General features: G+C 43.0%; 1 protein-coding gene and 1 long non-coding RNA gene across 2 annotated transcripts in view; one reads left to right on the top strand and one right to left on the bottom strand.

The window, feature by feature from the left end:
• Positions 1-6,365, bottom strand: part of LOC125134454 (uncharacterized) — a 61,637-nt gene extending 55,272 nt beyond the window's left edge. The window contains exons 1-3 of the long non-coding RNA XR_007136637.1: positions 6,142-6,365; positions 5,838-6,053; positions 2,561-2,632 (exon numbers count right to left, since the gene is read on the bottom strand). This is a non-coding gene — a long non-coding RNA (uncharacterized LOC125134454). The remainder of the gene's footprint in view (positions 1-2,560; positions 2,633-5,837; positions 6,054-6,141) is intronic.
• Positions 6,366-6,522: 157 nt separating this feature from the next.
• LOC125134453 (uncharacterized) lies at positions 6,523-7,992 on the top strand. Its single transcript, XM_047793785.1, has one exon. The coding sequence runs from the start codon at positions 6,538-6,540 to the stop codon at positions 6,880-6,882; it is 345 nt and encodes a 114-aa protein (XP_047649741.1). The 5' UTR covers positions 6,523-6,537; the 3' UTR covers positions 6,883-7,992.
• Positions 7,993-14,572: the final 6,580 nt, after the last annotated feature.

Here is a 14,572-nt window from a genome sequence, read left to right as displayed (position 1 = left end):
TCTTTTTTTCTTTTACTTATTTATTTATTCATTTATTTATTTTGGCTGTTCCCACAGCAGGCAGAAGTTCCCAGGACAGAAGTAACCAGAGCCACAGCAGTGACAGCGCTGGAACCTTAAACCACTGAGCCACAAGGAAACTCCTCCATTTTCTTAGATGGAGAAAACTTCAGAAAGAGCAGGTTGAAAAAGGAGGAGCAGAAACTCACTTGGGAACATACCAAATTTGAGACCAGCATTAGACATCCAAGAGGCGCTCTTAAGTAACCAGCTGCATATATAAGTCTAGAGAGCTCAGGGAGAGGTCTAGGCTGGAGAGGAATACTGGGACATCTTCTATTCTCCACATGGTACTTAAATCCATGAGCCTGGAAAAGATCACTACAGAAGTGGAGTCAGAGAAGAGGTCTAGGAGGTGAGAACTGGACACTCAACACTGAGCACACAGGGAGGTGAGGAAGAACTAGCCAAGGAGACTGGGAGGAGCATCCAGAGGATGAGAGTCGAGTTGAGAGAGTGCGTAATGCTTGGAAACCAAGAGAAGAAAGAGTTTCAAGGCAGAAAGAGCAATCTGCTATCAAACCGATCTTTGATGTTGACAGCAAATGCTCCAAACGGGTCAAATAAGACAAGGATGGAAAATGACAAAGAGGTCACAGTGACCTTGATGCATTCAGGGTAAGTAAAGTACCAAGTCTGAAAGTCTGCCCAAAGTGGAGAGAAAACTGGAGGAGATAAAACAGAGGCAGTGAACACAAACAACTCACTTGAGGAGATTCACTGTGAAGAGAAGGAAAGAAAATAGACACCAGCCAGAGATAAAAGTGAGGTCAGAAGGTTTTGGAGGAGGAGAAGAGTGATGGTGGCAGAAAGACAGGAGGGCATTTCTGAGCTCTGCTCTTGCTGCCAGGCAGTCCGTCCTAGGAGGAGATGGGATCACAAGGGAAGAGGTTAGCCTTTGCTAGCACTTAGTTCCTTTGTCATAAGGGGAGAAAAGGCACAACAAAGACACCTGTCAGTGGTGGGCAGATGTGGTAGGAGTTCGTGGATGTTCTCTCCTGCTTGCTTCTGGCTCTCAGGGCAGCAGCAGGAGAGCTTATGCTCGATATTAACGATTATATAAATTGAGCTCATTCAGCATGGTTTTGCGTTTTTCCCCAGCAAGTAGAGGACTGATTTTTAATAGGATTGTATTTTTTTCCAAGAAGACAGAAAGAAACAAGAGGAGGTCAAGGGAGTCCAGCATGTATGTGAGGGGCTGATTATCACAATGCTATGGAAGGAGGAGAAATTGATTAATGTGGTCAACGAGATGAGAAAAGAGTGAGAAGCCATGAAACCACGAGAGATCAACTGTTTATAGGTACTGGTAGGCGATGCAATACTAGAGCAAAGCTATTAAAGAGAGAGAGCGGCAAGCGTAAGAACTAGCAGTAGGATGGGGACTGGAATTGAGATTGAGGAGGCTGACAGTTATCAGCAGCAGTAGGCTCAACATGTCCCAGATATAACTATGACCCTCTTCCAATGTTTCTTATCTCAGGACATAAAAGTTCCAAGCTTTTCCTTCACTAGACAAGGCAACACTACATCCTGTCCATCTGACCCTTTACAGAACTCCCAGAGCCATCTGCTTCCCTTTCACTCACTCCTCTGCTAATCCAAGCTACCACTGGCCCACGCCTGAACAACTACAATAGCCTTGACTGGTCTCCCCACATGTGCTCTAACCAAAGACGGCCAGAGTAATCTTTTTGAAACAAGGAATCATGTGCCCTGTTAACACTTCAACACTGTCTCTTGTTCTTAGGATGAAGATCAAGACTTATAAGAGAGCCCGCTGGATGCCTCCACTGTCCTGTCCCTGCCTCTCCTTCCAGCCCTATCTTGAACTATTCTCCCTTTCATTCTGCGCTCTGGACATGCCAGAATTTGTTTAGTCTTCAGGTACACCACACTTCCCCTGACAACAGAGGCTTTGCCCATTACCTTCTGAAAAATCTGCCTCCTCCCTGGTTAATGCCTTCCTGTCTTTCAGATGTCAACTCAAGTGCTCTTTCTTCAAGGACCACTTCTCTGACCCCACAGTACTAATTTCTCACAGTTTTTCATGATTGGTATTTTTTATAATAAACTAAAACAGTTGGTCCTAGAACTTGTCTTTTAAAGGACCACTAAACCCTTGTTAAACTGGTAGTCATATAAGCCACACTCCTGTCTCTGCTATTAAAGCCTTGAAAGCAAAGAATTCCCTAATGCTTTGCTTCCCACACTGAAAGCTCTGAAAATTCGAGAAAACTATCCCTCCTACCAAAAGTGCCAAAATTCATTTAAATATTACATAAATCTTTAAAACCAACAAGTGTCCTCTGATAAATTCTGACATTTACAATCTCTTTAGTAAATACATTGCCATACCTAGTCATCAACTTTCTAATGTTTGATTGCTTCCAAAATGCTTTCAGACATTATTCATTCGATTCTGCTAACACATCTGTAAAGGCTGGCAAATATAGCTGGGCTCCAGACACGACAGCAGGTGATCAAAAGGGACTGTTACCTTAGGATGGGGCCCCAGTCGAAATAAAGCCCACTCATTCCAGGAGGTAGGAGAGCTGTCTCTTAAGGGTATCTGCAAGAAAAATATACCCATTTTAAATTCTATTTCGACCCCACAGGTTATCCATTCACCAAGCCAAGTTTATGAGTCTCACCAGTCTTTCTAATGTGACATCAGGGGATCTCTCATTTCCTAACTCACAGCCTGAGTCACTGTAAGTGATCCCCCAAGGAGAGCCAACATGTGATAAAGGTACATCCTGGACAACAACAACAACCATTTATTCGACAGTCAGACCGTTCTTGGTCATAATTGCTTTGAGCAATTTGAAATATATTCTGGTTAACACCTCACAGATAGGTGCATGATTATGCATTGACTTGCCTAAAAGAAGTAACAATTTTGAAATATTCCTGATTTAATTTCTTTTCTAAAGGAATTGTGAGTCAAATAAAAAACAACATCCAGATGAGTTCTCTCACACCCACTTTTGTTTTGGCCACTTCTTCTAGTATCTTCCAGTTTTATTTTAAAATAATCAAATTCCTATATAGCTGATTTCATGTGTCAACCTGGCAAGACTGTGGTGACTAGTTGTTTGGTCATATACTGGTTTTTATGTTGCTATGAAGGTATTTTTTTGGATGTGACGGATACTGAGAATCAGTTGATTTTAGAGTGAGCAGATTACCTGCCATGATGGGGGTGGGCCTCATCCAATCAGTTGACAGCCTTAAGAGACAAGATTGAAGTTTCCCAAAGAAAGAATTCTGCCTCCAGACCACAACATTGAAATTCCACCTGGTTTTCAACCTTCAGGCTCAGAACAGCAATATCATCTCTTACCTGAATCTCCAGCCTGCCAGCTCACCCTACGGATTTTGGACTTGCTAGTCCCACCGTGGCAAAAGTCACCCCCCCTTTATACATTTAATAAATTTAACATTGTCTACTACACCCTTATCCAAAACAAATGTGTACTATCATTCGCTGTATATTCTCTAAATCCTTTCAAAAACATCTTGAGAATATACGGAAGTACACACACACAAAAAAAATCATGATCCTGGTTCTTGTCAGAAGAATTTTTTTTTTGGTAGGATACACTTGAAAAATAATTTCCTATAGAATATATACATGAATATACCCTTGATTAAAGAAGATTTAGAAATGAATAAAAGAAGGTATGAGTCAGGGTTCTTCAGAGAAACAGAACTACCCTTATGACCTCATTAACCCTAACTGCCTCCCTATATGCCTTTTTTTTTTTTTTTTTTCAAATACAGTTACTCTGAGGCTTAGAGCTTCAATATACGAATTTTTAGGGGATCCGATTCAGTCCATAACACACTTTAAGAAACCAGAAAAAGAGCAAATTAAACCCAGAGCTAGCAAAAGGAAAGAAATAAATATTAGAAGAAAAGTGAAATAGATGACAGAAAAACAATAGAGAGAATCCGTGAAACCAAATGTCTGTTCTTAGAGGAAAAAAAAAAAAAGTCAACAAAATGACAAAATTTTAGCTAGACTGGGAAAGAAAAAAGAAGATACAAATAAGTAAAATCAGAAATGAAGATAGGGACATTACAATCACCTTTACATAAATAAAAATAAAAAATAAAAGAATTCTAGAAATCATTGTTCACCAATAAATTAAATGAAATGGAAAAATTTCCTAGGAACACACAAATTACACACAGTGACTAGAAAAACTGAACAGACCTATAATAAGTGATTAAATCAGTGACTTAAAAAAAAAAAGAAAAACCATAAGAAATCCCAAAACAGATAAGCTCAGGACTAGATAACCTATCATATGTCTGACAACATGTTTTTTTCAAATATATTTTGTGATACATGATATGTGAAAAAGAATATATGCGGCTATTATTGGTTATTGGGAAATATAGCCTGAGTGTTTTGAGCTGATTTTCCAGTATTGTATTTGGGGTCATAAACTTTATATTTCCTACACTGAAGACAAAGAGTTCATTTTGGATCTAAAACTTTAAATGACATTTTGATACTATCTGTAGCTCCAGAGAAAGTCCCTAAATTATAGTGACTTAGAAGATGGCTTTCTTTTTTTAGATGAATTAAATATGGTGACATGTTATCTTTTTCCTCAGAATAATAATAATAATTTCTAGCTCAAAAAGAACAGAAAAACACTGGACTTCTTCAGATTAAGCCTGAGATTTGAAACACAGTATTGGTTAAGCTAGGTATGCCTCCTCTATGGTTTCCAAAATTCCCTTCAGATAAATACTGTTTTAAAATGGGAAGCATTTCTTTCATTTTTTCCTAATTTTTTCTTTCATTTTAATGCATTCTATTGTTTTCCTTAATTATAAAATCAATCATCACTTTAAAAATCCAAAGACATGTAAAATGAAAATGTTACCACCCATAGATAAGCATTTTTTGTTAAAAAAAGTATAACTTTTTTTTGTTAAAAGTGTATCTTTTTTCTTTCTTGAGATACATAACTTTACATAATTGGTAACAAATACTTTTGTATTTGAAAGTTTTACCACAATTGCAAATTGTAGTTTTATTAGGAAATGTGTTAATACAAAGTAGTCTACAACAGAAAAAAAATACATCAATTAAAAGCCAGAATTGGAGTCCCCACTGTGGCACCGTGGGTTAAGGATCACAGTGGCTCAGGTCACTGTGGAGGCAAGAGTTCCATCCCCTGCCCTGCCCAATGGGTTAAATGATCTTGCTGCCACTGCTGCAGCTGATATTCGATCCCTGGCCCAGGAACTTCCATACGCTGCAGGTGTGGCCATAAAAAAAAAGAAAAAAGCCAAAATCAAAATCTACTATCTCCATGTAAATGACAGATAGAAGCTAATAGCATAAAGTATTAGTTCTCACCTCTAAAAAATCAAGAATTATATTCTTAAACATAAGCGTAACTACTCAGCAAGATATGTTTTTGAGGAGTTCCCATCACAGCTCAGCGGTAACAAACCCTACTAGTATCCATGAGTATGTGAGCTCCAACCCTGGCCTCACTCGGTGGGTTAAGGATCTAGCATTGCCATGAGCTGTGGTGTAGGTAGGTAGGTCGCAAGATGCAGCTCAGATCTTGCATGGCTGTGGTGTAGGCAGGTAGCTGTAGCTCCAATTGGACCCCTGGCCTGGGAACTTCCATGCCACACGTGCAGCCCTAAAAAGAACAAGAAAAAGAAAAGATATTTTTGAGTTTCTTAGCCCTTGAACAACACAGTCATATCCCCCTCCTGAAGTTTCCTACCCAGAGTTTCACCTTGGGTGGTTCTGGCATGGAAGGTCCTCGGGGTCAATATTTGAGCACCTCAAATTTGGAAACAGCGGGACAAAGCTGAATCCCAGGGCTTGCAAGTGGTTCTGTAGGTAAACTTTGTCCACTCAGGAGGGCAACAAGCAGCTGGTGATCACTTAAATCGCTAGTTGCAGTCACACACGCACAAAGGTTGAAGTCTTCTTTAGCAAGCTTATCACACTGATGGAAAAAACATGAGACTGGTTAGGTAGGAAGGCGGTCAGAGCACAGCCCTATTAGAGAGAGAAGTAGGGCTCACAGCCAGCACCTGTAATCAGTGGCTGAACTGGACCAGATGTGATGTGATCCTCTCATTAAGGAAACCATAGGATGGCGTTAATCTCCTATCTACAGACCCTGCCCGGCACCTGAAGTTTAAACTCATCTTCAAACACCTGACACTCTGGAAGCCTTCACCAACATTCCACTGACTTTGTAGCCAGAGAAGCGGGTATAATCCCCGAGCTGTCCTGTGTCTTCAGGAAAACAAAAACCAACCAACCAAAAAACTCGCATGGACTTCACAGAGTCGGGAGGCGTAGACAAGATATGATGCTTAGATGAGCATCTCCGCGTTAAAGATGCTCCTCGTCGAGCAGGAAACCCCAGGGAATGGTTTCCGCAAGCACGGAAGGCTTTACTAGAATTGCCTCCTCGCGGCGTAATGTGCCAGGAATATGGAACACCCTCAATAAACTTTAGGACTGCGCAGCACCTTGGAAAGAGTACGAGAACCCGCAGCCTCCCAGGAAAGCGCAGCTCTCTTGCCGGGAACTTCCCCTTTAAGCGCCTGCGCGCCGGGCCACGGAAGGCGCCCACCGGAAGTCGCTGCGCGCCGCCACGAAGTCAGATTCCTCCGCTGAGCGCGGTGCTTTATCCTGCGGCGCCGCCCCGTCTCCTAGCCCCAGATCTCCTCCACTCCCTGCCGCTCGCCGGTTTCAGGCTTCCTGACTCCCGCTTCTCCGGCGAAGAGTCTCGACCGACCCTGCCCGTCAGTGCTCGGGCCTAGGCCCGGCCAGGCCCGCGGAATGCCGACATGCTGCCGCCGGACCCGCCCCTGAGCTAAACGCACTTCCGGCGTGGCGGGCGGGCGGCGATGGACGCGCTGGCCTTCCTGATGCAGGACCTCCTGCCGCAGAACCATGGGAGAACACTGAGCTCATGGACCAGGTGCGGCGGCTGCTATGCGAGAAAGCCAACCTGCTGGCCCAGGTGCGTCCGCCTGCCTGCCCGGTAGCTCTTCCTGAGATTTTAAAAAGCGACTCCACGCGGCTTCCCGAGTTTTAGATCCAAGCGGCCTCTTATATGAGGTTTTTCGAGGACAGATTATTAAGTGACACCCTCAAGGTGGCGTTTTTAATCAGTCGCCTCAGTGGGCCGGCGGAGGAGTGGGTTGTCCCCTATATTGAGACAGAGCCCTATCCTGGCGAATTACGAGGGCTTCGTGGGCGCGCTGAAGCTGGCCTTTGGCAGGGAGGGGCTGGAAACAGGGCTACGAGCCCCTGTCCCCCCCACGTACTGAGTTGTGCTTGGCATTGACTCACCTAGAGTTGCCCAGCCTCCAGCTGTTGGGCCCACAACCGGCGCGAGGAAGTTCCCTTGCCTTCGCACTTGGCCCAGCAACCCAGCCATTGTCAGAGGACCTGTTAGAAATTGAATGGACCACTCCGAATCACGTTCCTGCCACCTGCCACTTCGGAAGACTGCCTAACCGCCTTGGACCGTCTGGGCCAGCCAGGGAAGGGCCTGAGCTTGTCACATCCCCCCCAGGGTCACCGATTTGGATAGCTCAGGCCCAAATAGCTTCCAGGGTTCACGTGCCTAGCAGCCAAAACGACACTTCTGCCCCAGCAGCCTGTTTTCCACATGCTTCCTTTCTGTTCTGAAACCAAAGCAAACTCACAGATTGTGCCTTCTGGGCAGAGATATCCAGGCCCTGAACAGTACATGGGAAAAGTATTTACTTTGAAAATGTAAATAAGTATTTTACAGCACCAAATGCTGGAGACTGTACTTGGTGTTATACAAGGCACAGATGAATGAGACCAAATGTATTTCCCCCGGACCAAAATAGTGAGAAAAAAGTAATAAATGCATGTTCTGATATCTGGTAAACTAATACTTTCATGTGTACAGATTGGCGTATTTGAGTCTTATTTTATGACCTTTTTTTACTTTCCATTCCTTAGTTTGAAAACGTATGCATGGGTTCAATCCCTGATCTCGCTCAGTGGGTTAAGGATTTGGCGTTGCCGAGAGACGTGGTGTAGGTTGCAGACGCAGCTGGGATCTGGTGTTGCTGTGGCTGTGGTATAGGCCTGCAGCTGTAGCTCCTATTAGACCCCTAAGTCTGGGAACCTCCATATGCCACGGGTGTGGCCCTTAAAAAAAAAAAAGACAAAAAACCCAAAAACAAAAAACACATGCAGCTTACCAAGGAGGCCTTGTAAAACCCAACTTGAGCAGTTTTTATGTTTGCTGCTGAATCTGGCGAATATGGTATGTTTTTAAAGATACATGTAAGAAAAAAGGGGGAGTGGCACATTCCTTGAGCTATATCTACTTACCTTTATTCCCCTGTGTTCAGTGACTTCACTGCCTCCTTTTTTGTAAATTACATTTTTGATCTCAGTTTTTCTCCTGTAATTAAAGGCATTTCTTGATCATTTATAATTTGAGAATTCATGTCTGGGTTTTGTCATTCTGGTGGTCAATATAGTCTCAATAAAATAACTTCCTGGTTAGACAGCTTCATATTAAGAAAAACTCAATCACTGTCCCCTTTGGTGGACAGTATACATACCTGAGAACCATAGTGAAAACCCTTAAATTATATTTTTGCACAGTTTGATTAAAGTCAGGTTATAGCAATTATTTTGTCATTACACATTAGCATTATAGGAGTTTGTAAGGAGACCCGGCAACTCAAAATGACCTCGTATTTAACTGCTCTTTTGCAGTACAGATGTACTGACAAGATAAATTGAGTCTTGGGCCTATTGACTGTTAATTTCAAATCAGTGTTTTTCCCATAGTGGAAAAACCTGCAGGCTATAGCACCAAAAAAATTTCAGTAAACCTCACAAGAGCACGTGTTTGATAGGATGCAAAATATTTCTAATGAAAGATCAGCATTGACATTTAAAAAGTCAAATAGTGTGAAAAAAAAGTAACTCAGAAGTCAAAATATCTCATTCTTAATTTCTTTTTTTTGTTTGTTTTTTTTGTCTTTTTGCTATTTCTTTGGGCCGCTACCACGGCATATGGAGGTTCCCAGGCTAGGGGTCGAATCGGAGCTGTAGCCACCGGCCCACACCAGAGCCACAGCAACTCGGGATCCGAGCCGCGTCTGCAACCTACACCACAGCTCATGGCAACGCCGGATCGTTAACCCACTGAGCAAGGCCAGGGATCGAACCGGAAACCTCATGGTTCCTTAGTCGGATTCGCTAACCACTGTTCCACGACGGGAACTCCCTCATTCTTAATTTCTTTTTCTTTTTTGCTCTTTAGTGCTGAACCTGCAGCATATGGAGGTTCCCAGGCTAGAAGCTGGATCAGAGCTGCAGATGCCAGCCTACACCACAGCAACAGGGCATCCAAGCCGCATCTGCTACCTATACCACAGCTCACAGCAATGCTGGATCCTTAACCCACTGAGTGAGGCCAGGGATCCATCCCGTATCCTTATGGATAGTAGTCAGATTCACTTTGCATCACAATGGGAATGATTCTCATACTTAATTAATTTTCTATGTATAGCTATATATAGCCATCTTCTTTTATAAAGTACATTTTATATCTCCACAAAAATAAAAAAACATGAAAGAATACAAGGCTTGCTTCCAGATACACAGACAGGAGGGTGAGAAAGTCACTAATCGGTGACCTCCTCATCAGATTTTTCCACTCACCTCTAAAATAAGGTCATATCAGAATGATTAGCTCATTGTTTTCTTTAGGCCCCTGCTGAATGGTCTCTGGGGAATGGTTCCTCAGCTGGTCCTTTATCAGGCTCACCTGCAAGGCCAACAGTCCACTGGGGCCTTCCAGACCTGAATTTCCTCCTCTGTCAGATTGGATCTCTCTTCTGTGTGGGCCTTCCATTTCAATTCTTAGTTTGTAATCCTCGATACAGTTCTTCAGCCATTCTTCATCATGAGATAGCCTTCAGTCACTTCCTACTGCTCAAATCCCTTGAAAAGTTCAGAAATAGGGATCAGGGAATTTGTGTCAGTAGTAAGTTTTTTCTTTCTGACCTAGATTTCAGCTTTAGCAAGCTCCTGTTTCTGCACCTTCTCCATTACCTGGGGTACAGTCCCTAAAAATCTAATCATAATTTTCCCCTTCTCCGAGCAGTTTGTATTTGCTTTCCAATTTCATTTTTCCCATTTGCATGGCTTTGACTGCCACATCCTGGGTAAACTGGACAGAAACAGATCTGTGGCCCAGGAACTCAAGGGGGAAAGGCCATCACAGGAACACCCAGAGCTCCTAAGAAAGCAAATGCCCCCAGCCTCACTTCAGGCCTTCATCAGGGAAGCTTGGCATCATGAATGCTCCTTGTCTCAGTGGCAGACAGAGTTTATCAGGGTCAAATTTGAGGTCTAAAGGACTTTTTTCAAAGCAGACGCTTTGGACAAGGACGTTCCACACTACTCCAAACAGCATGTCAGCCCTTGTGCCGGAGCTTTGAGCTGAGGCTGTGAAGCTCTCTTGGAGGTCCAGGCAGGCTCTGGCCCGTGTAGAGGGAGGGGATCAGGCCTCACTGCTCTGACAGCTGGTGGGGACTCTCCTATCTGCTGCCGAGTCTCCTCAGAGGCTTTTTATCCTTGAGTGATTCCAGTTTACCTTCTAAATTGAGGAGCTCTGAGAAAGGACAGATTTTGTCCCCCAGTAGAAAGCCAGGTGACTCTCAGACAGAGTTCATGTGAAAAAAATTGCAGAGTTTTCTAGTTTCTCTTGAGTTTGGCTTGTATGGCTTTACCTGATTTGGGTATTGTGTAGTTTTCCAGAAAATCAGGCAACTCTTTGTGTATTAAATTAGAGAATGCATTCTAGAGCCAGAAGAGCATAAGCTTTCATTATGTTTTTTCTTTGATTTCCACTCTGCAAGTTATTAGGATTTGGCTGTCTTGCTTAAACTGAGGTTCATCTAATATCTTTATTTCTATTTCTTCATTTCTTGCCAATTAATTGAAGGTAATGTGCTAGCAGAGCAGTAAGTACCTATGTAATGCAACATACAGATAACTATTAATTCAAGTTCAAAGAAATCCTTCATCTTCCCTAGCTCTTTTTCAAGTGGCCTGCTGTCAACAATTCTCCATGAGGATTCTCAAGTTTTAGAGACCATCAGCCTCACCTGACGGGCTTATGTAAAAGCACAGATGGCCCAGCCCTAACTCCAGAGATTCTGAGGGAGTGGGTCTGGTTGGGATCTGAGAATTTGCATTTCTAACTAAACTTTCTAGGTGATGCTGATGCTCTTGGTATCAGGGTAAAACAAATTAGAGATAAGAAAAATATTTAATTCTCCTGTTACAAAGAAAAGAGAGCATTTACTTTAGAAAACTTGCCTTTGGAGGTGCTTTCTCTGCCTTTTGACATGCATGTCAATCTTTTTAAGGCTAAATAAGCCTCTCCCCATTTTACAATTCAGGAATTTCTCTTTGAAAGGGGACCTGGAGCCACGTGTTGAACTGAAATCCTCAAGAGAGCAAACCACCCCCCCCCCCGCCCCCCGCTGCCCCCAGTTTCCTGGAGTACAGGAGCCTAACTTCAGCCAGTACCTGTCCCCAAATTACAGACCTGCCTCTATAATAAAGACACGAGAAATTTATTTTTCCTTTGAAGGAAATCGTCCACCGACTTGAGACTTGGTTACCTTATCCTGAGAATGTGGATGTAGTGGGTATCATCTGCCTGGCTCCATAAATGGATGCCATTTCTTTCTGTCTTTGCTATCTCTTTCATGACTTTCCTGTGATCCACATCACATTCTGGTTTAATGCTTATTCAAAATAGAACTATTTTCTTTCTCTTCTATCTTTATTTAGAGGTTTTCTAGGTTGACAAGAAATTTTGGCTTTTTTGTTTGTTTGTTTGTTTTTGTCTCTTTAGGGCTGCGCCTGCAGCATATGGAAGTTCCCAAGCTAGGGGTCATGTAGGAGCTGCAGCTGCCGGCCTACACCACAGCACAGCCCTAGCAATGCGGGATCTGAGCTTCGTCTGCAGCCTACACCACAGCTCACAGCAACGCTGGATCCTTAACCCACTGAGCAAGCCAGGGATCCTCGTGGATACTAGTCAGGTTCATTTCCGATGAGCCACAACAGGAACTCCAATATTTTGTTTTCAATTATATTTTTCTCAACATTGGTCAGGGCTACACTTTGAGAACCACTGGGCAACATGAACCCACCTGTAAAACTGTAAATGTCTCTTTAGAACTGTATCTTGTTTGTTTCAACCTGTTAAAGTCATTTTGGATTCTGAATTTTGGGATTTTGACTCTATTATCCTCCTTACTTTACATTATCTACAAAATTGATAAACTCCCCTGCCCCCAAAACCATCAGTAACTTCAGAAAAGAGGCAGCAAGCATCCCTGTAACATGCAGTGCTTACGTGGTTCATCACCAGACAACTATCTGTCATTAATGTGCTAGGTGCTATGGACACAACTATGAACAAGACAGTCCTGACTGCCCTGAAATAAATGTTTATTCTCTAAGTGACCCAGGCTATGGTATTTAGTTTATGGTATACAGCTGCCCAGGCTAAGGCTGAGTCAGAGATCGCTTTCTAAGACAGTTGCCAAAGCTGATGTTAGAAGGATGAGGAGGAAGGAGGGGAAGGAGAAGGAAAATGTTGGTCTAGGCAAAGGACTGGTATTTGCACAGCCCAGAGGTATGAGAATATGATACATTTGGGGAACTCTAAGTACTTAAATTTGGGGGTGGTGATTAGAGATATTGTTGGAGAGGGGCCCGATTGCTCTGCTTAGGAACAGCTTCACATACCTGCAAGTCCATCCAATTATTCCACCATCCGGAACATGTTTCTCCATTTTATCTATGTGTACACCTTGTGACTTGGTCAAACACCTTAAAGCTGAGGTATACCAGGCTTCTATCTGATCTCTAATGCCAGTAATTCTACTGAAACAAACTTAATTACCTCCATAGGCCTGTTTACCATTAAACTGCCTCTTGATATTTGCTACTTTCTCATCAAAATGCTCATAAATCATCTATATAATAATCCACGAAGGAGTTCCCTTGGTGGCACAGTGGTTAATGAGTCTGACTAGGAACCATGAGGTTGCGGGTTTGATCCCTGGCCTTGCTCAGTGGGTTAAGGATCTGGCATTGCTGTGAGCTGTGGTGTAGGTTACGGATGAGGCTTGGATCCCGCGTTGCTGTGGCTCTGGTGTAGGCTGGCAGCTACAGCTCCAGATGGACCCCTAGCCTGGGAACCTCCATATGCCATGGGAGCAGTCCTAGAAAAGGCAAAAAGACAAACAAATAATAATAATAATCCATTAAAAGAAAATATATAAATACGTATTAAGCATGCTGGTTTGAGGGTTTAAGGAATATCTTTTTGACTTGATACACCTCCATAGGTTCTCTGTGGTTTGCTTTGTTTTATTCTTGCTGTTTCATTTGTAAGTGCTCTAGAATGAATTCCTCCTATACTTCCAGTATCTCCACTGTGTCAGGTGTGATACATTTAGGGAACTGCGGGTAGTTCAGCAGAGTTGAACAGTCTACTGCAGGGCCTAGCACTGACCCTGGGTTGGGCTCTCTCATGAATCTGACTAGGGTCAGCTGCTCTGCTGGTCTAGGATGACCTTGGCTGAGACAAATGGACTGCTCAGTTCCTCTACTGTCTCATCCTCCAGCAGGCTGGTCTGCAATTGTTCCTCTGTTAAGGCAGAGAATCAAAAGAGCAAGAGTTGCATGCAACCACTTTTCCAAGCCTCCGTTTGTGTCATGCTTACCAATGCCCATTGGCCAAAGCATATCTGATGTCCAAACCTAAGACCAAAGGGTGGGACAGAATCAGGGTGTATGCTAGAGTCTGTGCTCATCAGCTCACAAGCATCTATTGTTAAGTTCTCAGCAATTTGATGAGCCCGTTATTAATCTCATTCATTTATCATTTATTTTGCTTTTTAGGGGCATACTTGTGGCATATTGGAAGTTCCCAGGCTAGGGGTCGCATCAGAGCTACAGCTGCTGGCCTATGCCACAGCCATGGCAATGCAGGATCCAAGCCACATCTGTGACCTACACCACATCTTTTGGCAACACAAGATCCTCAACCCACTGATTGAGGCTAGGGATCAAATCTGCATCCTCATGGATGGTTTATAACCCGAGAAGCCAGAAGAGGACTCCCACAGCCCTTATTTAAAATTAAATCCTTATAACTATATTAAAGCAAAGATAATAAATACTCAAAACTCATGACTTTCTAAGGACCTTACTACAATCTTACTACTGTCCATGCTCTTAAGGTTACTTACATCTATTGTGTCTGGTGGAAATGGATCATGTTTCTGTTGCATCAGTTTATTCGCTTGAAATCAACTATTGTAAGAGTGTTAATGCCATGGAAATTGACAAATACTACAAATCAGGGGCTGAGCTATTGTTTGGTTGATTGCCTAGCTTAAGATAAAACAATAC

The sequence above is a fragment of the Phacochoerus africanus genome, chromosome 8 (assembly GCF_016906955.1).
Source record: "Phacochoerus africanus isolate WHEZ1 chromosome 8, ROS_Pafr_v1, whole genome shotgun sequence".
Taxonomy (NCBI): Eukaryota; Metazoa; Chordata; class Mammalia; order Artiodactyla; family Suidae; genus Phacochoerus; species Phacochoerus africanus.
This window is presented reverse-complemented; position numbering and strand designations above follow the sequence as displayed.